Source organism: Acipenser ruthenus, chromosome 3 (assembly GCF_902713425.1).
Source record: "Acipenser ruthenus chromosome 3, fAciRut3.2 maternal haplotype, whole genome shotgun sequence".
Lineage (NCBI taxonomy): Eukaryota > Metazoa > Chordata > Actinopteri > Acipenseriformes > Acipenseridae > Acipenser > Acipenser ruthenus.
The window spans coordinates 76890453-76909891 of NC_081191.1; the positions used below are offsets into that span (position 1 = coordinate 76890453).

A 19439-nucleotide genomic window follows, 5' to 3' on the forward strand; every position below is an offset into this window, starting at 1 on the left:
ATGCTTGTAATTGCACCTTAAATCCCTATTTGTAATGGTAACGAATGGTATTTAAATACTATATTGAGGATGGGTATTAAAATGAGTGTAAAACTAGTGTGTCGCTCATACCTTATTCATTGATTGTAGGACGGCCAATGCATCTAGTGATTGGTGTTTATTGTGTCCTCTTAGAAATTAAATCATAGGGATATTATTGTGCAGAAGCTCATTAAATATAAAGCGGCCACCTGCCTTTATCTACAGCTGCTTTCATGATGTGGAGCCACGAGAGACTTTTGAATGATCGGCGAGTACATTCTGCCCGAATAATATCCAGCCGTTATCGCTGCTTGTGATTTCATTTACACTATTTAATATGGGCTACACCCAAATAAAAGCATTTGTTTTATGTGTGAATTAACTAATTACGCACTTCATTCAGTTTAGTGCCGCTTTATGAAAATGAGATTGTACATTTGATTCATGAATACTGCAATATGTTTGTATGCAATTCAACCTATTTACTTTTATGCCTCAGTGTACTTATAATTTCTACTGTACTTAATTTGCATATGTAACAAAACGAAATCATTAGGATGTTAGGTTTCGTAATAAATAAATAACATTATACAATTCAATGAAAAATAACACTCTAGATGATATTTATAATTTATTTATAGTTTGAATTATATCATAAAATGAAACCAACTCATATTTTGAGCTCCCCGTTCAGTTCCTGTTTGGTAACACGCTACAATAAAGAGCTTAATCCTGTCCTGCGTACTAAAGTTGTGGATTAGCTTGATGCCCAACCTTGTTCCGTATCTTTTTCCGTTGCAATTGGTTCTAAATTAGTACAGAGTGAGGATGATCCCGAGATAGCACTGTACTAGCCCGTCCGCAGGACAGACTAAATTCCCAAGTTCGCTGCAATTGACCCTTTGAGGACAGTAGTCATTCTTCTTCTTCTTCTCCTTCTTCTTCTTCTTCTTCTTGTTCTTCATCGTCTGGTTACTGTCTTTTCAAATAATTTAATTAAAAAAAAGTTTAAAATGTCAGGTACTGTCCAATTTATGAGAGCAACCCTCTGAATGTGGCTGCAGTTTTTTTGTTTTTTGTTTTTTTTTTCTAGTTCAGCAACTTTATTCTTTAGTTTTTACATACACGATTTGAAAATCCAGCCCTTTGTCTTGAAACATATTTATGTTAAAATGTCACTTTAATATAGGCATCTCAATTAAAATCTGATTAAGAAAACACAACTCTGGTGTTGAGAAATTACATTTCTAGTAGTTAATTTAAATAACTCCAGTGCCTGACATTTCCAATACACCCTCCCTTTGCATATATGTGATGTGAATTATAAGTTAATATTAGTGCTATCCCTTTTTCAATATAAGCTTATACATGCAATGCTGTATAATGCAAAGAAATCCAAATGCAAAACCACAGACTGAATTTAGACTTTAGACTTCTGTTCAAGTTTCACTATCTGACCTTGCACCACAAAGCCAATGAATAGGCCATTGTCCTAGCAGTATAAAATCTCAATAACTCGACATTATCTGGGTCCCTGGCTTTGCACAATGATATATCAACTCAAATCTGTGTGCATAATGCTTCAGTGAGTACCAGGAATGGGTGCAATATTGACACATTTCAATATGGATCACATCATTTACAGAAAAGCGTTCAATAAAATGACAGTTAACAAGTTTTAAAATAAAACAAGAGTTACTTTTCAACACAAAACACAGCTTGTTTGTGTGCTTCGCAAAAATAATGAGAAATCCTGTCTTTGTTCTTGGATAGTAAGAAGCTGTGTTCAGTGTCTTACATATTCATAGACCTCCTCAGGCAATTATGCTTTTAAAAAGAGATTAGGGGAAAGAAGCTCAGGAAAAGGTAAAAGGCTCGGTGCTAACTCAGGATCAAAAGTCATGTTATCCTCTAGTCATTAATCATGTTTTGAGGTTTATAACGTTTTGTCACTGTAAGAAGACAAGCACAAACCCATTTTTTTAATTCATTTTTATTTATTATTCAATACATCATTTAAGGATACATTCAGGGACGGAAAGCAGTTGTTCTTGGGTCCATGAGAGTTCCTTACAGTCTCTCTCTTTCTCATCATAATATGTATATTCATGGAAAATCAAGACACTAAGGGGTAGATGTACTAAGATGAGCAAGTCGCAGCACAAACATAACACAATTTGCAATTCTGTTGCAACAATTCGCAAAGTAATTTAAATATTTGTTGCATCATTTTAGCAAGAGTCATGAAAAAAGTTTTTGAATAAATATTGAAAGGCAGTTTAATCCCATCAGATTATATAGTGGGGGTCCGACCTTCACCCCCAAATAAAAAATGTGTTTCTATCAAAAAGATTTTAATCATACAGAAACCCTCTCGCTAAACCGGACATGTCTGTCCGACATAAGGAGGTGTCGGGTTTAAAAACAATACAATCGCAAAAATACAAAATTTTTAAATGTATAAATCATTGCACTGAAATAACACTAATGTGTTTAGGGTAGCCTACACATTACATTATGAAAAGATATATATAAATGTGTACAGTACGCCTATACAGTATACAGTACAGTAATAAAATCAAATGAATACCTAGCGCACGTTTTTTTTTTTTACTTTAGCCTGTAGGCTACCTGTAACACAAAATTGGTGTGCAATGCGAATAAAAGATTCTTTTAAATTGAAACAATGATTTTAGCATTTTTTTTTAATTATCATTATTATTAACTTGGCCTACTTATTCTTTTCACTTTCCTTAGTTACCTTAGAAATGCATCATCACTGCAGTGAATTGTGGGATTGTAGTCCTCCACAAGGTAATCTCAATAAAGAAATACATATCCCAGTTTTCACAGTGGTACTTTGTGTTAGGGTTAAGGAACGGTCATGTTTACATGATGAATCAGTTACATTTGCTAGTTATGCAACATATTTTCATTGTCAGTTTACAGCCTCAGTACAGCAGTTAAAATGTCAGCAAACCCAGATGAGAGGAAAAATTCACTTCCTCAATGCTGAAGTGAATTGCTATTGATTGATACTCAATTGTAAAGATGAGGGAAGGGTAGATATTTTTTTTAAATCAACACATTAATAAATAGGTTTGTTTTGATTTATTGAATACCTGCCAAACCGTACTTCTTAAAGGGAATTACTCAGAAAATTAGTAAGAGTATCAGCACACACTGTTCTAGATAACACCAACATATCAGGTAAGATTTTTATTTTTTACATATTGTTAACTAAACCATTTTTTAAAGATCTTTTAATTTGGATAGATGCATTGTACATATCTTGCTTGGGTTTCATTCAGCATTAGTAAGATTAAAAGCGTGCCCTTTGTTTAAATGCCCCATATTTAATGTTGTGAGCTGATTTGATTTACAACTGAATAACCTACCTAAAAGACATAAAATGGAGTTGCTGAATCATCGATCTCTTATATAATTATATGCACAATATACTTATGTATGAACTAATGCTTTTAAAATATTCAACATCACTCTCACTCTCGCCATTCTCTACTGCCAGATTTTGCATCTTTGTCCTTAATGAATCATATGGAGAAGTCTGACAAACATTTTTAGATCTACAATGAACACATCCTTAAATCCAGCTGTGTTCAATTTGGTATTATTAATCTTACAGATTATGTGTTTAGTATTATTTAGTTTTACAGACTATCTAACTAACATCTGGTTTCAAAGACCGAAATGATCATGAATCTCCAACTAAGGTTATAGATGATAAATAACGAATACTGCATGGGGTAGTCTGTGATATGACAATTTAATGACCACCCGAGGGGTGGGATGCTACATAAATCCCGAGTGGTTTATCCAAGCACCCCAAGGGTGGCTATTCATCAGTATTTTTTATAATCTTAGGTGAGCAATTTTTTCCCCGACTGTAGAGACCCCCGAAATAGGAGGTAAAGGAAAGGATTCAACACTTCAGCCCTGGAGTAGATTGTCAAGGTGTTCATTGAAGCACCAAACAGAGCTCTGGAGAATCAACTGCACATGGCCAAAGGTGTAACAAGTCAGTTCTGCCAGTGAATTCTTAAGGGATACTTTATATACAATTATAATTATATGATTATATGCCATACCCGTCCCCATATCCAATCCCTACACCTACGCACTTTATATTCATTCATTAACCCATCCCCTGATATGTCGCAGTTTAATAGCCCCCCTCTGGTTCTTGTGGTAGCACTGTTATTGCCCAAGTTGTTATTTCTTATCGAAAAGAACATTCTGTCAACCTTGCCCTTCAACTGACACTTTCTCTGTGTATTTGAGTTTATGCACAGTTGACCCATTGTTCTTGTTTCATTCTAGAACGTTCTAGCACATTGTGGTTTCATTATTATTATTATTTATTTCTTAGCAGACGCCCTTATCCAGGGCGACTTACAATTGTTACAACATATCACATTATACATTATTTTTACATACAATCAGGCCCGTATTAAGGTATTTGGGGGCCCAGGGCTACTGACATTTCAGGGGCCCCCTTGGAGAACCCCCCCCCAAGCACAAACTCATACAATACCAACACAATAATGTCATTCGAATAGACAGTGGACAGCGTTACCACTCACATCACAGTAGCTATGGCATGCAAAATAGTATGGTAGTCGGTACTACCACTAGCTCTCATTACCGACTGCATCGTTTCGAATTAAATCAACGCTAGTTGTAGTCGGTGGGACCATGTTTCAGGCAGCACAGCATGATATGACATTAGACAAAAACTTAGTGTAGTCGGCGCTGCTCTCAAGCCTCCTTAACATTGCAAAGTATAAAGACACATTTGACTTACCATTGCTAGATCTTATGCTTTCTTGCCTTAAAACTTAAAAAATAATTCCTTACTAATGTCCGTGAAGTCCAGTTGGCGAAGCAGGTCATGTTCAGTGAACATGAGAGTTAAATGATTGAGTCATTAAATTCAGTAATTCATTAAATTCTCTCTGAGGCGGAAAAAGTACTGTCTTACTGGCAAATAAGGGGACACTTGCTCACCTAGTGCGACCTCACCTCCTCAGTTATCGGACCCCAACATGCCGTATCAGAGCTAGCAATAGCATTATCTGTTTTGTCAGTTTCTCTCGCCTTAAATTGGCAGTTCAATGGCTGGCTCTCGTTTTTCTCCTCTGCTGTAGTGGCTGTGCACTCAGCGCTAACCGACTCGCTGCTCTCTGCTTGCTCCTCTGACTCATGTGGCTCTTCCTAACTTTTCATTCTTCTGACACTGACTTTTAAAGAGTTTAGTGAGTTTTGGGGTACTATTTATAACCTCCTCGGATTTAGCTAGTTTGAGTTTAGTGATTTTTCTTTTTTTCGCACCGCTACTCAGCTTTTCTTATTTGAGTTAGCATAAGATTTTTTTTATTTCGTCAAATAACTACGGCATGCCAAAGGACACAAAATGTTTTAAAAAATAGGCAAATTGTTTAGTTTAGTACGTGCTTTTTTATTTGCCAACCGTTATCAGTTTGACTTTACAGCAGTGGTCCTCAAAGTAATTTGGGCACGGGCATAAATTGATCTTACTTGGCTGTTTGCGGGCACGCTGACTATTGCATAGGTTCTTATAGTATAACGCTATATATAGAGTTTTAGTGGGAGTTATTCTTTGTTTACTCTGATAATAAGGCCAAGTCTCAGACAGTAATTGTGTGTGCTGCGCTTATTTTTCAAATAATTCCTATAAAATACGCAATGCAAATATTTTTAAATAACATGTTTACATAGATAACCATGAATAAACTAAAATAAGAGGATAGCGTCTCGCTTTGTGTCAATTTGTCAAATCTGTCAACACTACTCTTTTTTAAAGATCGCTCATCTCCCAGTACAATTATTCAGAGAAAGTGGATTTGTAACTAAATCTACTACGGTGTTTCCCTTGTCTGGTGAAATTAAAAATATATATATAGAGAAAATTCAATTCTAAATACTGAAATGTATTATTTTTCTCAATAACAGTCGGCGAAATTCAGTGTTTACCCGGCATATTAACAGCCCGCCTCTGCTCACGAATGATTGGACAGCTGTCGGATCTTTCACTTTCCCATTGGCTACTCACTCGCCTTCAATTTTCATGCAGAATACCGTGAACGGCCTCTGCTTAATTATGATTGGACAACTGCGTAAACTTGGCAGATATTTGATTCTCCTATTGGTTAAACTTACTGTCAGTACCTGCAACTGAAACAGACAGAGTTAATGTCCCACCCAGCTAATTTATGGTTGGGCTACCGCAGAGAAAATGCAGATATTCAGTTGGATGATCGTATCACAGAGGTACTTCAGGAAAGAAAAAAATATGTCGAGTACGTACAAGCACAGCATAAGCGAGCAGCACAGAATTTGCCAGCGGGCACCACTTTGAGGACCACTGCTTTACAGGGACGACGGGGGCCCCCCTAGGAGGCGGGGCCCCGGGCTTCAGCCCATGTAGCCCATTGGCTTAACACGGCCCTGCATACAATTACCCATTTATACAGTTGGGTTATTACTGGAGCAATCTAGGTAAAGTACCTTGCTCAAGGGTACAACAGCAGTGGGGATTGAACCCACAACCCTCCGGTCAAGAGTCCAGAGCCCTAACCACTACTCCACACTGCTACCCTTCATCCAGTTGTTTTGCCTTGGTGCAGGAGACGATTTCAGCATTCGGTTTCTACACCACAGAGAAGAAAGCGATAGAAGATAGCAGCTATGTGAGGTATGGTTGGAATTCCTTTCTGTCTGGCACTCCCACTGGGGTCGCGCTCTGTTGCTGGTGGTAATGAGTGCGTGTTTCCTGTTATAACCAGACGGTTATTATGGGAAATATCAACAGGATGAGTCAATTGAAAAAAATGCTCACCAGTTATTATTGTATATTAAAGATAATTATAAAGACATTTAAAACATTTAAATTACCAATTTCTAGTTGTGTTGATAGTTTAAAACTATGGATTAATCAAGAAACTTCAATAAATGTAATCTGCAGTTGTCAAAACTAATTATCGTCACGCCATGAAGCACACAGCTGTACACAGCTAGAATACAGTGGAACTCTGTTTATCCATGTGCTTGTGGGGACATAGGTCCACGGATGTGTGAAATCCACGGATAAATTAGGTGTCACACCTATGTCAGCCTGGCATTGTGTACTTGTAGGGAGGAGCCAATGTCATCCAAGTAAATTGCTACTCCAGGAATGCCAGCAAAAACTGTGGACATGACTTTCTGAAAGCAGCTTGGTGCGGACGAGAGCCCAAACGTTTACTGTAAACAGCTGAGCCATGGCACTCAGCTGCTAGCTCCTCTGTGGTTGGAAAGGGATACCGATCTGGAATGACTGCTTTATTATTATTTATTTCTTAGCAGACGCCCTTATCCAGGGCAACTTACAATTGTTACACAATAGCACATTATTTTTACATAAAATTACCCATTTATACAGTTGGGTTTTTACTGGAGCAATCTAGGTAAAATACCTTGCTCAAGGGTACAGCAGCAGTGTCCCCCACCTGGGATTGAACCCACGACCCTCCGGTCAAGAGTCCAGAGCCCTAACCACTACTCCACACTGCCGCCCGTAGGTAACTGGTGCAATGGAATTATTCACAATGGGGCCATGAGCATGAGATTTGCTCCTTTCTCAGTCACTGTGAATCCGAAGGTTGGTAGTTGTACACTGCCATACGAAACTGGCAACGTAAGGGAGCCCAAAACATTAATGGCAGAAGAGCCATAGCCTGTAAGCTGTATCAAGCTGGAGCTTAAGGCTTTGCTTGCAAACCAAGTCTTATATGTAACTTTGTTAAAAGGGGACACTTTGGCTCCAACCCCATCTAGATAGCAATTACACACTTTGAAAGAGGTACCCATATCCTGCACTGTATTAATAACTGTTGGATCTGAAAAGTCAGTAATTCTCTGTGCAGCATCTGAAACAGTAGATCTGCACCAGCGAGCAAAATGATTAAACTTACCACAATTTCGGCATCGCTTACCCTTACAATGCAATCCTGTGCGGCCGCAAGAAGCTACTGCTTGTACCGTAGTTTCACTTTCCTGTAATGTACTCAGTGGCTGTTCGGTTAAAAGTTGTTTTGCTTCTGTCATGTTATTTCCAGTGTTCTATCCAGGGTGAGTGTATCAGGCTCCATGAGCAAACACTCTCGTATTTTACTAGTGGTCGTTCTTTTCTTTTGAGTTGGTCCCGTATCATTTGATCGTATAGATATTCAAACTTGCAAGTTGCTGCCAATTCCCTAAGATTTGCAATATATTGGCGAACTGACTCCCCCTGAAACTGTGCTGAGCGGCGAAACTTAAAGCATTCTACTAAAGCATTGTGTCTCGGACCGAAATGCTGTGTCAGCTTAGTTGTAGCATTTTGAAATGAAGGCCCAGTGTTTTGAAAATGTGCTGGCCCTCAGGACCTAGGCAGTGAATCAAGATAGCTCTTTTCCTGGCATCGCTCACATCTTGCAAATCAGAAGCTAAGAGATAAGTATTAAACGACTCTAACCATTGTGTCCATGGGATCGGTGGGTCGCCCGGGTGAGGGAGGAACGGTGTCATCCTCGTTGCCAAAATGTTGTGCTTGATAAACAACTCAGATACTACATTTTAATGTTGCGCTGTTTATTAACACTCAACACACAGAGGCAAACGCTCCTGCCTACTGTTGTATCCCTCCATGCAATCCTCTCTCACGTAAAGTCCAGTTCCTTCCCACTTTACGGTACCTATCCCAAGTTCCCTTGTTTTAACCAAAATGCAACATTAACTGTTGTAATGAACTATAACCCATACATAAAATACACTGTAAATGGTGAACAATAGTGAAGTGCAGTCTGGGTTTGGTGCTGGCTTAAAAGCGACAGCTCCTGGATATTTAGCCATCTATAATGACAAGTAACAACAGTTAATAGACAGACAACACGAAACACTCACAGTTATTTTACGCTCCTCCAGCGGTCCTTGCATAACCATAACAGAGAAACAGATCGCTTTGTCACATCCCCTGATATACCCTCAGTCACACCCCCTTCGGTAGCGAGTGCAATCACTTCTCCTCCAATCGCATTAAGGCGCTGACTTCTGGTATTGTGACTCCGCCCCCTTTCTGGATGGCCAACTTCCAACTGACTCTGAAATGAACTGTCAAACCATGCAGTCCGGGGCACACTGTTCCTGTTATACAGCGCCCTCACAGGTCGGGAGGGAGATTGTTGACTCTGATTCATTCGCTCTCTGTCACAATGTGTCATTTAAAAATGACCTAAAAAGAAACATTCAAGCTTTGTAATGGGCATTTTTTTTTATCACTGAAGAGACACTATTGAACAGTGTATTAATTAAATTTATTAAGGTAAAGCAGGGTTAAATGTGGACAGTTGTCATCAAACTGTCTCCTGGAAAAGGATAGGAAAAATAGATAACTTCAACAGTGCTGGTCAAACTTTGAGCAACCACATGAACGTGCTTTTCATCTCAATTTGCTAGAAAAGACGACATATAATCTGATTGATCATGTGACAGGCCAAACCATTTACTACATAGGGTGATGGGAACAGATGGCAGTGCTCTTCTATTAGCATTTGTAATAAAGTTTAAGGAGCAGAATCTCTTGCCATCAAAATTTGTTCAACCCCAAATGACAGGTCAGGCACTCTCGAAAGCCTGATACTGTTCACAGATGGGGTTTTTTCAATTATATTCTATTGGGCTTGAGGCAAAAAAAAAAAAAAGGGAAAACAATTCCCCTCTATTGTGATTTAGATCATTCTAGGGACATTTTTCACCATAACGCAGTTAATCAAAAAAAAACCTCCTGACATCTATCCTCACATCTAGCGGTCAGGCATAATTTATTTTGCCCCAACTATCTTAATAAATGACTCACTTAAAACTACTGATACTTCACATCTCTCTTGCAACACCAAGCTGTAAGCCCGAATTCATAAAGTGTTTTGTTTTGTTTTTTGCAACAATATACTGTAGATAATAACCGTATAAATTGCTTTATTGGCCCATTAATATAAATAATATCCCATTAGATAAACTGCAGGTTTTATTGCAAAGTACTGTATGACTGCTGAAACCCATATCGTGTGTTTGCATTTTAAATATGACTTGGGCTCTAGTGCTGTGAACCACTGAATTCAGCTGAATCCAAAATACCTGAATCCATGAGCCTGATTCTGAATTCTGACAATTGCCTCCCACTCATACTCCTGTCATCTATATGCCTAATGATGAGGTTAGCGTGGAGCAAACATGACCAGTGTTCTAAACTGGGAGTCTTGGAACCTTGTAAATATTGTATCAAATGATTCAAGTAAACCCCTGACAAATCCAATATGTGATTGGGTATTCCATGCACTTACCCCTAGGAAATACAGTAATACTTTCACAGAAAATAGCTTTCAGCACTGCTGACATATGCTAGTGCCCCAGGGCAGGTGATGATGGCTGATAAATTAATTTAGGTGTAGTATTATTTTGAGCTTTTTACTAGAGTATAATGACTTACAGGGCACACCAAATATAATAATAATATAATAATAATATCTTTATTTTTACATAGCGGACCACCATCACAAAGTGCTTTACAGAGGTAGGCTGTGAACTGTGCATTACATACAGAGTCACTTACAATAGGACATTGATTTAACATCTCATCCGCAGGATGGAGCACAAGGAGGTTAAGTGACTTACTCAAGGTCAGTCACACAATGAATCAGTCAGTGGCAGAGGTGGGATTTGAACCGGTGTGTCGAGCCGAGTCTTTGAGATGCCAAGCTCGAGTCGAGTCTAAACTGCTCAAGTCGAGTCGAGTCTCTAAACTGCTCGAGTCGAGTCGAGTCTCTAAACTGCTTGAGTCGCGTCGAGTATCTAAACTGCTTGAGTCGAGCCAAGTCTCTAAACTGCTCAAGTCGAGTCGAGTCTCTAAACTGCTCGAGTCGAGTCGAATCTCTAAACTGCTCGAGTCGAGTCGAGTTTCTAAACTGCTTGAGTCGAGCCAAGTCTCTAAACTGCTCGAGTTGAGTCGAGTCTCTAAACTGCTCGAGTCGAGTCGAATCTCTAAACTGCTCGAGTCGAGTCGAGTTTCTAAACTGCTTGAGTCGAGCCAAGTCTCTAAACTGCTCGAGTCGAGTCGAGTCTCTAAACTGCTCAAGTCAAGTCTCTAAACTGCTCAAGGCAAGTCGAGTTGAGTCTCTAAACTGCTCAAGTAGAGTCTCTAAACTGCTCCGAGTTGAGTCGAGACTCTAAACTGCTCAAGTCAAGTCTCTAAACTGCTCAAGGCAAGTTGAGTTGAGTCTCTAAACTGCTCAAGTAGAGTCTCTAAACTGCTCCGAGTTGAGTCGAGACTCTAAACTGCTCGAGTCGAGTCGAGTCGAGTCTCTAAACTGCTCGAGTCGAGTCGAGTCTCTAAACTGCTCAAGTCAAGTCTCTAAACTGCTCGAGGCAAGTCGAGTTGAGTCTCTAAACTGCTCAAGTAGAGTCTCTAAACTGCTCCGAGTTGAGTCGAGACTCTAAACTGCTCAAGTCAAGTCTCTAAACTGCTCGAGGCAAGTTGAGTTGAGTCTCTAAACTGCTCAAGTAGAGTCTCTAAACTGCTCCGAGTTGAGTCGAGACTCTAAACTGCTCGAGTCGAGTCGAGTCGAGTCTCTAAACTGCTCGAGTCGAGTCGAGTCTCTAAACTGCTCAAGTCAAGTCTCTAAACTGCTCGAGGCAAGTCGAGTTGAGTCTCTAAACTGCTCAAGTAGAGTCTCTAAACTGCTCCGAGTTGAGTCGAGACTCTAAACTGCTCCGAGTTGAGTCGAGACTCTAAACTGCTCGAGTCGAGTCGAGTCGAGTCTCTAAACTGCTCGAGTCGAGTCGAGTCTCTAAACTGCTCGAGTCGAGTCGAGTCGAGTCTCTAAACTGCTCGAGTCGAGTCGAGTCGAGTCTCTAAACTGCTCGAGTCGAGTCGAGTCTCTAAACTGCTCCGAGTTGAGTCGAGACTCTAAACTGCTCTGAGTTGAGTCGAGACTCTAAACTGCTCGAGTCGAGTCGAGTCGAGTCTCTAAACTGCTCGAGTTGAGTCGAGACTCTAAACTGCTCGAGTCGAGTCGAGTCTCTAAACTGCTCGAGTCGAGTCGAGTCTCTAAACTGCTCCGAGTTGAGTCGAGTCTCTGAACTGCTCCGAGTTGAGTCGAGTCTCTAAACTGCTCGAGTCGAGTCGAGTCTCTAAACTGCTCCGAGTTGAGTCGAGACTCTAAACTGCTCGAGTCGAGTCGAGTCAAGTCTCTAAACTGCTTGAGTCGAGTCACCAATCTGGCTCGAGTCACTTCAAGTCATTAGTTCTGACAGTTCAAAGATATCTTGATTTAATCAGATTAGTTTTACAGAAGATTAGCAATCTATGCATAAAATAAAAAACTGTTAAAAATACAAAATTAGGATGCACAATAATGTGGTGATACTTGCCCCACTTATTTTCACCATTAAAAGTCCACGGTTTCTGCTTTGTTTTCATCTTTCCGTTTTAGTGAATTTGATTCCTTGATCTATTTATAAGCACATTTTGCCACTGTATAAAGGCCCCTTTCTCTGTGCTCAATTGGGTTGGGTGTTTAGTAATGAATGATATCACAAAACAAAGAACTTATCTAATATTTTCTCACTTCTCAACACTGACTTACCTTTCAAGCTTTCACTTGGCAAAATTTTACTTATTAGAAACGTTTTCCATACATTCATTACCTTTATTTGTGTGCTAACAAAACCTGAAAAATAACTCCTAATCAGTGTTTTTTTCTGCTGTGTTTTTTAATTTGCCCTGGCATTTTTATTTTATTCTTTTTAAATATTGATATCGACTTCTTGAAAAATACCGCTGTTGCATTGTGCGTTTTTAATTAAGTCTCATTTTAGCCGTTGAAAAAAACGAAAAACCTACCAGTATAAATTAGTGGCAGTTACCGGTGCTATGTTTTGAATGCAGTTTATTCATATTGTCGCTTTACAGTGCTGGCAGGATGCAGCCTGCTTGTTTCTCTCCCGGTCGACTGTATAATTATTAAAAGCGAACTCCACCACCGCAGGTACTTTTAGTGTACTCTCCATGTTATTGTTGTTTTGTTTTTTTCGTGTCTGTGACAAAACTCAAAAATGACTATTTTCCTCAGGATTTTCTATGATCAGTGATCAAAAATCTGTCTTTGCTTCCCGCCTACACATTTTGATTCCGGCGCTCCCTGCTGCTTGTGATGATCACAGAACGGCGCTATAGGCTACAAAGGTGTTTTCTATTTCATTAGCAATGGTCTTAACAACCATGGCAGGAGCCTGTTTATGTGCAAAATGACAAGATGACTGCATATGTTAGAGAGGAGCTGCATGTATTGAAAATGAAATCAGTTTGTTATTGATTTTATCATAAAGACAATGGCTCAAGTCAGATTGAGACTTTTTTTGCGTGACTTGAGTCGAGTCATGTCTTTTGCACACGGACTCGACTCGATTCCGAGTCGAGTCAAGTCATTGACTCGAGTTATTACAACTCTGCCTTCTGGTTACAAGCCCTGGATTTTAACCACTGGACCACACTGCCTCCTCCCAAGTTAGTGTTCATGCAAAAATTGATAATGTTTTGTTATGTTGCATTTGAAGCCAGCGCTTCTTTTTCAACTGCTTCAACATAGTAGTTGGCTTATGCATGGTTTTTATTCAATGTCAAGATCATAACCGCTTGTATGAGTATGGCCAGAGTGGTGATTATGGGGTATTTGGGTGCTGGTCCTGCCTGTTAAGGGGACAAGAAGTAATGGCCCTCTGAAAGAGGAACTGATCTGGCAATGCCAGGTCACTAGGGTGGAACGTGACAAAGCCACGCAGGTAATGGTTATAAACAGCAAGCACAAAACAACAGGGTGTAGCAGAAAACTACCTGCCGCTCCCGCCTCCACCGCTAGAGGGAGAAGTCCCGCTGTCTCCAGTGCTAGAAGGAGAAGCCCCGCTGTCTCCAGTGCTAGAGGGAGAAGTCACGCTGTCTCCAGTGCTAGAAGGAGAAGCCCCGCTGTCTCCAGTGCTAGAGGGAGAAGCCCCGCTGTCTCCAGCACGAGAGGGAGAAGCCCCGTTGTCTCCAGTGCTAGATGGAGAAGCCCTGCTGTCTCCAGCACGAGAGGGAGAAGCCCCGCTGTCTCCAGCACGAGAGGGAGAAGCCTCGCTGTCTCCAGTGCTAGAGGGAGAAGCCCCGCTGTCTCCAGCGCGAGAGGGAGAAGCCCCGCTGTCTCCAGTGCTAGAGGGAGAAGTCCCACTGTCTCCAGCGCGAGAGGGAGAAGCCCCGCTGTCTCCAGTGCTAGAGGGAGAAGCCCCGCTGTCTCCAGTACGAGAGGGAGAAGCCCCGCTGTCTCCAGCGTGAGAGGGAGAAGCCCCGCTGTCTCCAGTGCTAGAGGGAGAAGCCCCGCTGTCTCCAGCGCGAGAGGGAGAAGCCCCGCTGTCTCCAGTGCTAGAGGGAGAAGTCCCGCTGTCTCCAGCACGAGAGGGAGAAGCCCCGCTCTCTCCACCGCTAGAGGGAGAAGCCCCGCTGTCTCCAGCGCAAGAGTGATAAAGCCAGTTGCATGTTCGCGTCTGGAGTGCCCAGCGCCACCTCCCGAAGGACTCCCATCACCTCCCGAGGGTCCGTCGCTGCTGCCGTCGCCTCCCGAGGGTCCGCCGCTGTTGCTGTCACCTCCCGAGGGTCCATCGCTGCCGTTGTTTCCCGAGGGTCCACCACAAGCCGCTATAGACAGAACTTTATTATCTTATCAATGTCATACACAAAGCATTACATAATGTAAATGCAATATATGATACAATAGTTGCTATTTTAAAGAAATACTAATCTAGTTAAATAAAGGGATGGAAACAAGATGAATACAATTTCAAATGAGAGCTGTTTTTTTACTGTATGTCCATGCGTATATAGAAAGTAAGACCTTCCTAGCCTGAACTGCAAATATGAAATATGTGCTGAGTGTGCCCTCTAGTTGGGGACTATATTACCAGAAACTCTAGTGGCCAAGTTGCATTACTATTTTTTACAGTTTTTGTGTGATCATCGCTTCCCAAATTGAGTGGAATTGATTCATCAAGGGCAATGTGTGAAGTGTGATGTTCTGCTGCAGGTAGGTGGGAGGTTTTGGCTGTGCAAGTTATTGATTAATTTGTAAATACTTACTAGTCTAAAACATTGTAAGCAGTCAATCTGTATTTTCACCAGGTCTGCATCTTCAGCTTTAATGGCTGGTTTTAAGGATGCCACCAGGAGCAGCAAGAATTGCTTGATTGGGTTTTCAGCGTCCACAGAGTAGACAGGACCTTGGTTTAACGTCTTTCAACACAGTTCCCGGAACACCAATGCTGCTTTAGCTCTTGAGTGTCCTCTACTCAGGCAACAACTGAGGCAACTTTCAGCAGCAATGGTGTGTATGGCTGCAGTGGTTGTTACATTAACAAAATAAAATAAACTTCAATGTTGATTAGGTTTTCTGTCTCCTGCAAGGCAATGTTTGCTAATATCTTTTGTCATATAACAAAACATTGACAAATTCCTTCTGTGAAAACATTTGTCTAATTGCATCACTATGTTTCTTTTTAGTAATGAACGCACTGTACAGAATATATGACAAACAGATGTTGGCACTATCGCATCATTTAATAACTTATATTCTTAAATTTGCACAATGACATTTTTTGAGCCATGCCCTGACAATGACAAAGGGAAATTAAAAATTACTTCTTATTTAAATAACACATATGCTCCTGGTAATATGTGTGTATAATACTTTTTTAAATTTTATTTATCTTTGTATTTTATTTTTTAATTTAGAGTGACCAATTATTATATATATATATATATATATTTTTTTTTTTTTAATTTTTTACCCCCAATATGAAATGTCCAATTATGTTTTTTCTCCTCACTGCAGCAGGTCATGTGAACGTCCTCCGATCTCACAAGCCTAAAGCCAGAATCTCTTTTACGCAGAGCAATCCAGAGCAGAGGTGGGCGGCTACCAATCCCGGAGAACAGAGATCAGCCCTGCTTTTTATCCACTCTGAATGTGCTCCGTGTCTGGCCAGTAGGGGTCGCTGCTGCGCGACAAGGAGAAGCAATCCCTGCCGGTTTCCCATCCCCACCCTTGGAGCAACAGAGCCAATGTGATGCCCCCTCCATTGTCCAAGCTGTATGACTCGTCCTGCACTCCCAGCAGCAGTGCTTTAACTGGATGAGCCACTCGGGGACCCATTGAGTATAATAGTTAATTCACCATTGCATATGTCACATCAGTGATACAGGTCACATTGATAAGAGTACCTAATTAATAATACATAAATTGTGTTTAATTTAACATTATTTAATAAAAGTGTATGGCAATACATTTCTTAAAACTATTTTCAAGACAGGACTAACTTCAGTGAGTTTAACACGTAAAAACAAATCTAATTGTATGTGTTTAATTATTTAAATTAACTGTAACTGACTATGGGCGCTCTTCATATCACTTTAAGGACTGTTTTCAACAGACTGTTACTCTAAAACACTTAAAAAGGGTTTCATGAACTGTAAACTCCATTTCACTAATGAAAACAGGATTTTAAAAAAAAATTGAAAAAAAGAAACAGCCCTTTTACAAAACATTAATTAAAACAACCCTTAAAATTGAATGAATCTGGCCCTTTAAAACATAGCATATGTCAAGTTGTATGAACTGGATCAGTAAGTTTAACAATTATATACACTGAATTAAACAAGACAGAAAATGAGCATACATTTGTCCACAACCCACCATTAGCAGGATCAAACAGGTCTTCAGCTAGTCACTAAGCTTATTTGTTATGAACTGCTGTACAAGAAGCTGGTGTTTCAGTTCAAATCTATAACACACTCCCTGGTCATTACAAAACCAACACATGTGTCAATGATACTTACATGAGATGTAACTATGTATAAGCGTACTGCTGCTATATGGAAAACAAACAGTTGATGGCACTGTTACACCCCTTATGTTTTTTTCACTTGCATGGCAGTTACAAATGCAATTGGGTTTTACTGGCTTTTTCTTTAAAATATGATCAACACTAATATAAATACATAAATAAAGCATCTACCAATGTACCAGTATTGAATATAATGGTTTACAATGCTGCTCAATACAAAATATGTATGCCTTCAGCAATATGCAGCTTCTGAATTCTCTCAGCTCAGGTTAAGCATTGAGTTATAGTGGTGGTTAGGGGAGAGTCGGGGGAGGGGTGGTTATGTGTTGTTGCTGCACAGACAATAGCTCCCCATGAGAGCACTCCAATGTTTCCAATGCTCAAGTATTAAAACACATATAGATCACACTGCATGATAATTCAATATATAACACTGCTTACAGTATGTTGAAAGTCCATTTTGATTTGACCCTTTCTACATTACAACAGTATATTAAACATCTCTGTATACCGTATAAAATATGCCTTACATAAATAATAATTTAATAGAACATTTCAGATCTCAACATTTTCATATCTCAACATTTCATAATTCCTTTTCTTTGAAATGACATGATTGTTTTTGAATTTTCTGGACTTATCATGTACTTTGTAGTAGGTGTATTTGCATTGTGCTGTTTGTTTGTTATTGTCTGATGCTTGCTCTAAAGAAATACATCTTTTTATCCCTTTGAAGAACTGAAAAAGAATGAATCAGCCACCGCCCCCACCTCTCCTCCTTGGCTGATATCAGGATATTGTGAGGCATTACCTCGGAAAGTCCTGTCTGAGTAGGTGGAAGATTTGTTTTGCCGCCCCAACACCTCAGTCCTGTAACAACGGGGAAACAACCCCACCACTGACTCTGTTGAAAGGTGGGGATTCATTTAAAACAGCAGTTATGCCCCACAGGTTGGTGAGTTTCTTCTATTTGATTCCCCTACTCTTTGCGAGGTGGGAGGGTTAAGGGTTTACTTTGACTGCTGTATACCACAGAATCAGTTCCACATTGGTAAGACTGTCAAATGTTTGGGGTTTTTTTCTGCTGCCAAAAGGCATATATTTTATTTGTTTTGGTACACCTGTCCACTCTGTTTGTCAGTATCTGTGTAAATAAATCATTGATTATCAGTGTGTAGTAAAGATGGTAATTTATATCATCTGCATTTTCAGAATATATTTCTTACCAGTGTATTATTTTACTATATATGTTTTGTGTAGTTCTCTTTTGTCGTTTCTGTTGAGATCATTTTTACCAGACTTATTAAATAATGTTCTTTTTCACCAAAGACTCTCACCTCATCTGTGACATCACCTACTTCTGTTCAAATTATTCATTTCTTAAAGGCACAGTGCTCCATTACATTGAACTTTGATCAAAAACTCGAGGCTAGCAAATGTAAACAAATTCAAATACTAATAAAGAACGTATGAATGTTTTAACCACTTTAAAGATATTAACGTTTAGTTTTTAACATTTGGTTACTCTGGTGAGGTACTTCAACATGTTGGCCTACACAGGAACATTACATGAAGCCCAAATTCTCGGCATGAAAGAACAAGCCCACCGTTCCAGTACAAGGAAGCACTTTTTGGCTATACCGTGTCATTTAAAATTTTTTTAAAAATCTGCAATCAACTTTCTTTTTTTCACGGCACTGGATAGCATTTCATTCGACTTCTTATTGTATAATATGTACTTACTGATCCTGGCGACAGTGTTACGTTGGTTTTTGGATGTTCTATTCACCACATTTTTTTTTTTATCAGCATTTTAATTTTACTACTCGCATGGTGTTTCTTTGTTAACCGACATTTATTTTTATTTATTTATTTATTTTTAATCTTCGTTCTTGTGCAGTTATAGCCTACTATACAGCCTTGTGCACAACAGAGCTCTGGGCAGCACTGTGCCGGTCGGGTTTGAGGATATGCTGGCATTGCATGGTGCCGACACAAGCCAGGGCACGGTATGGAATTATACAAAAATTATGAAAACAATGTGGCACGCTTTCATAACAGTGACAGAACAATGCAGCACGATGCTGCAGATGTCGTGGAAATGGAAATTAGCGATATTATCACATAAAGACACTTTAGCAAGAGCTATCGGGGTTTGATTTGGTCCGGCCCATAGTTTCTTTTAGAAATGAAAAATGTTAATACTGAGTTTTTGAAGTTAGGAATAATATACTTGAAAAAAGTAAACGCTGCCATGTGCATGTGCTTCTCATTGGACTGCTTGAACCACATATGGACCAACAACATGTGGTCATCAGACACTTGGATAAATTCTTGACTGCACATGCATGGATCTGACTCCAAAGCTGTTCCAGTTTTGAAGACCCTCGTAAGATTTATCATCTTTAAATTATACACATGTGCAGTGTGGAAAA

At 39.8% G+C, this 19439-nt stretch overlaps 1 protein-coding gene across 3 annotated transcripts; it reads left to right on the forward strand.

The window, feature by feature from the left end:
• Nucleotides 1-5713: 5713 nt before the first annotated feature.
• On the forward strand, nt 5714-18824 carry LOC131723378 (skin secretory protein xP2-like). Of its 3 annotated transcripts, XR_009320250.1 has the most exons (3): nt 5714-6757; nt 15284-15485; nt 15993-18800. XR_009320250.1 is itself a non-coding variant. In XM_059017073.1 (2 exons), the coding sequence occupies exon 1, from the start codon at nt 13921-13923 to the stop codon at nt 14854-14856; it is 936 nt and encodes a 311-aa protein (XP_058873056.1). In that variant the 5' UTR covers nt 11865-13920; the 3' UTR covers nt 14857-15485; nt 16052-18824. The 3 variants fall into 3 exon arrangements, 2 of the variants coding, with proteins under 2 accessions (XP_058873056.1, XP_058873047.1); XM_059017073.1 differs by lacking the exon at nt 5714-6757 and having other exon boundaries at nt 11865-15485; nt 16052-18824; XM_059017064.1 differs by lacking the exon at nt 5714-6757 and having other exon boundaries at nt 11865-15485; nt 15993-18822.
• Nucleotides 18825-19439: the final 615 nt, after the last annotated feature.

Coding starts and splice junctions, on each gene's coding strand:
- LOC131723378 (XM_059017073.1), top strand. CDS start 13,921: ATGGTTATAAACAGCAAGCACAAAACAACAGGGTGTAGCAGAAAACTA.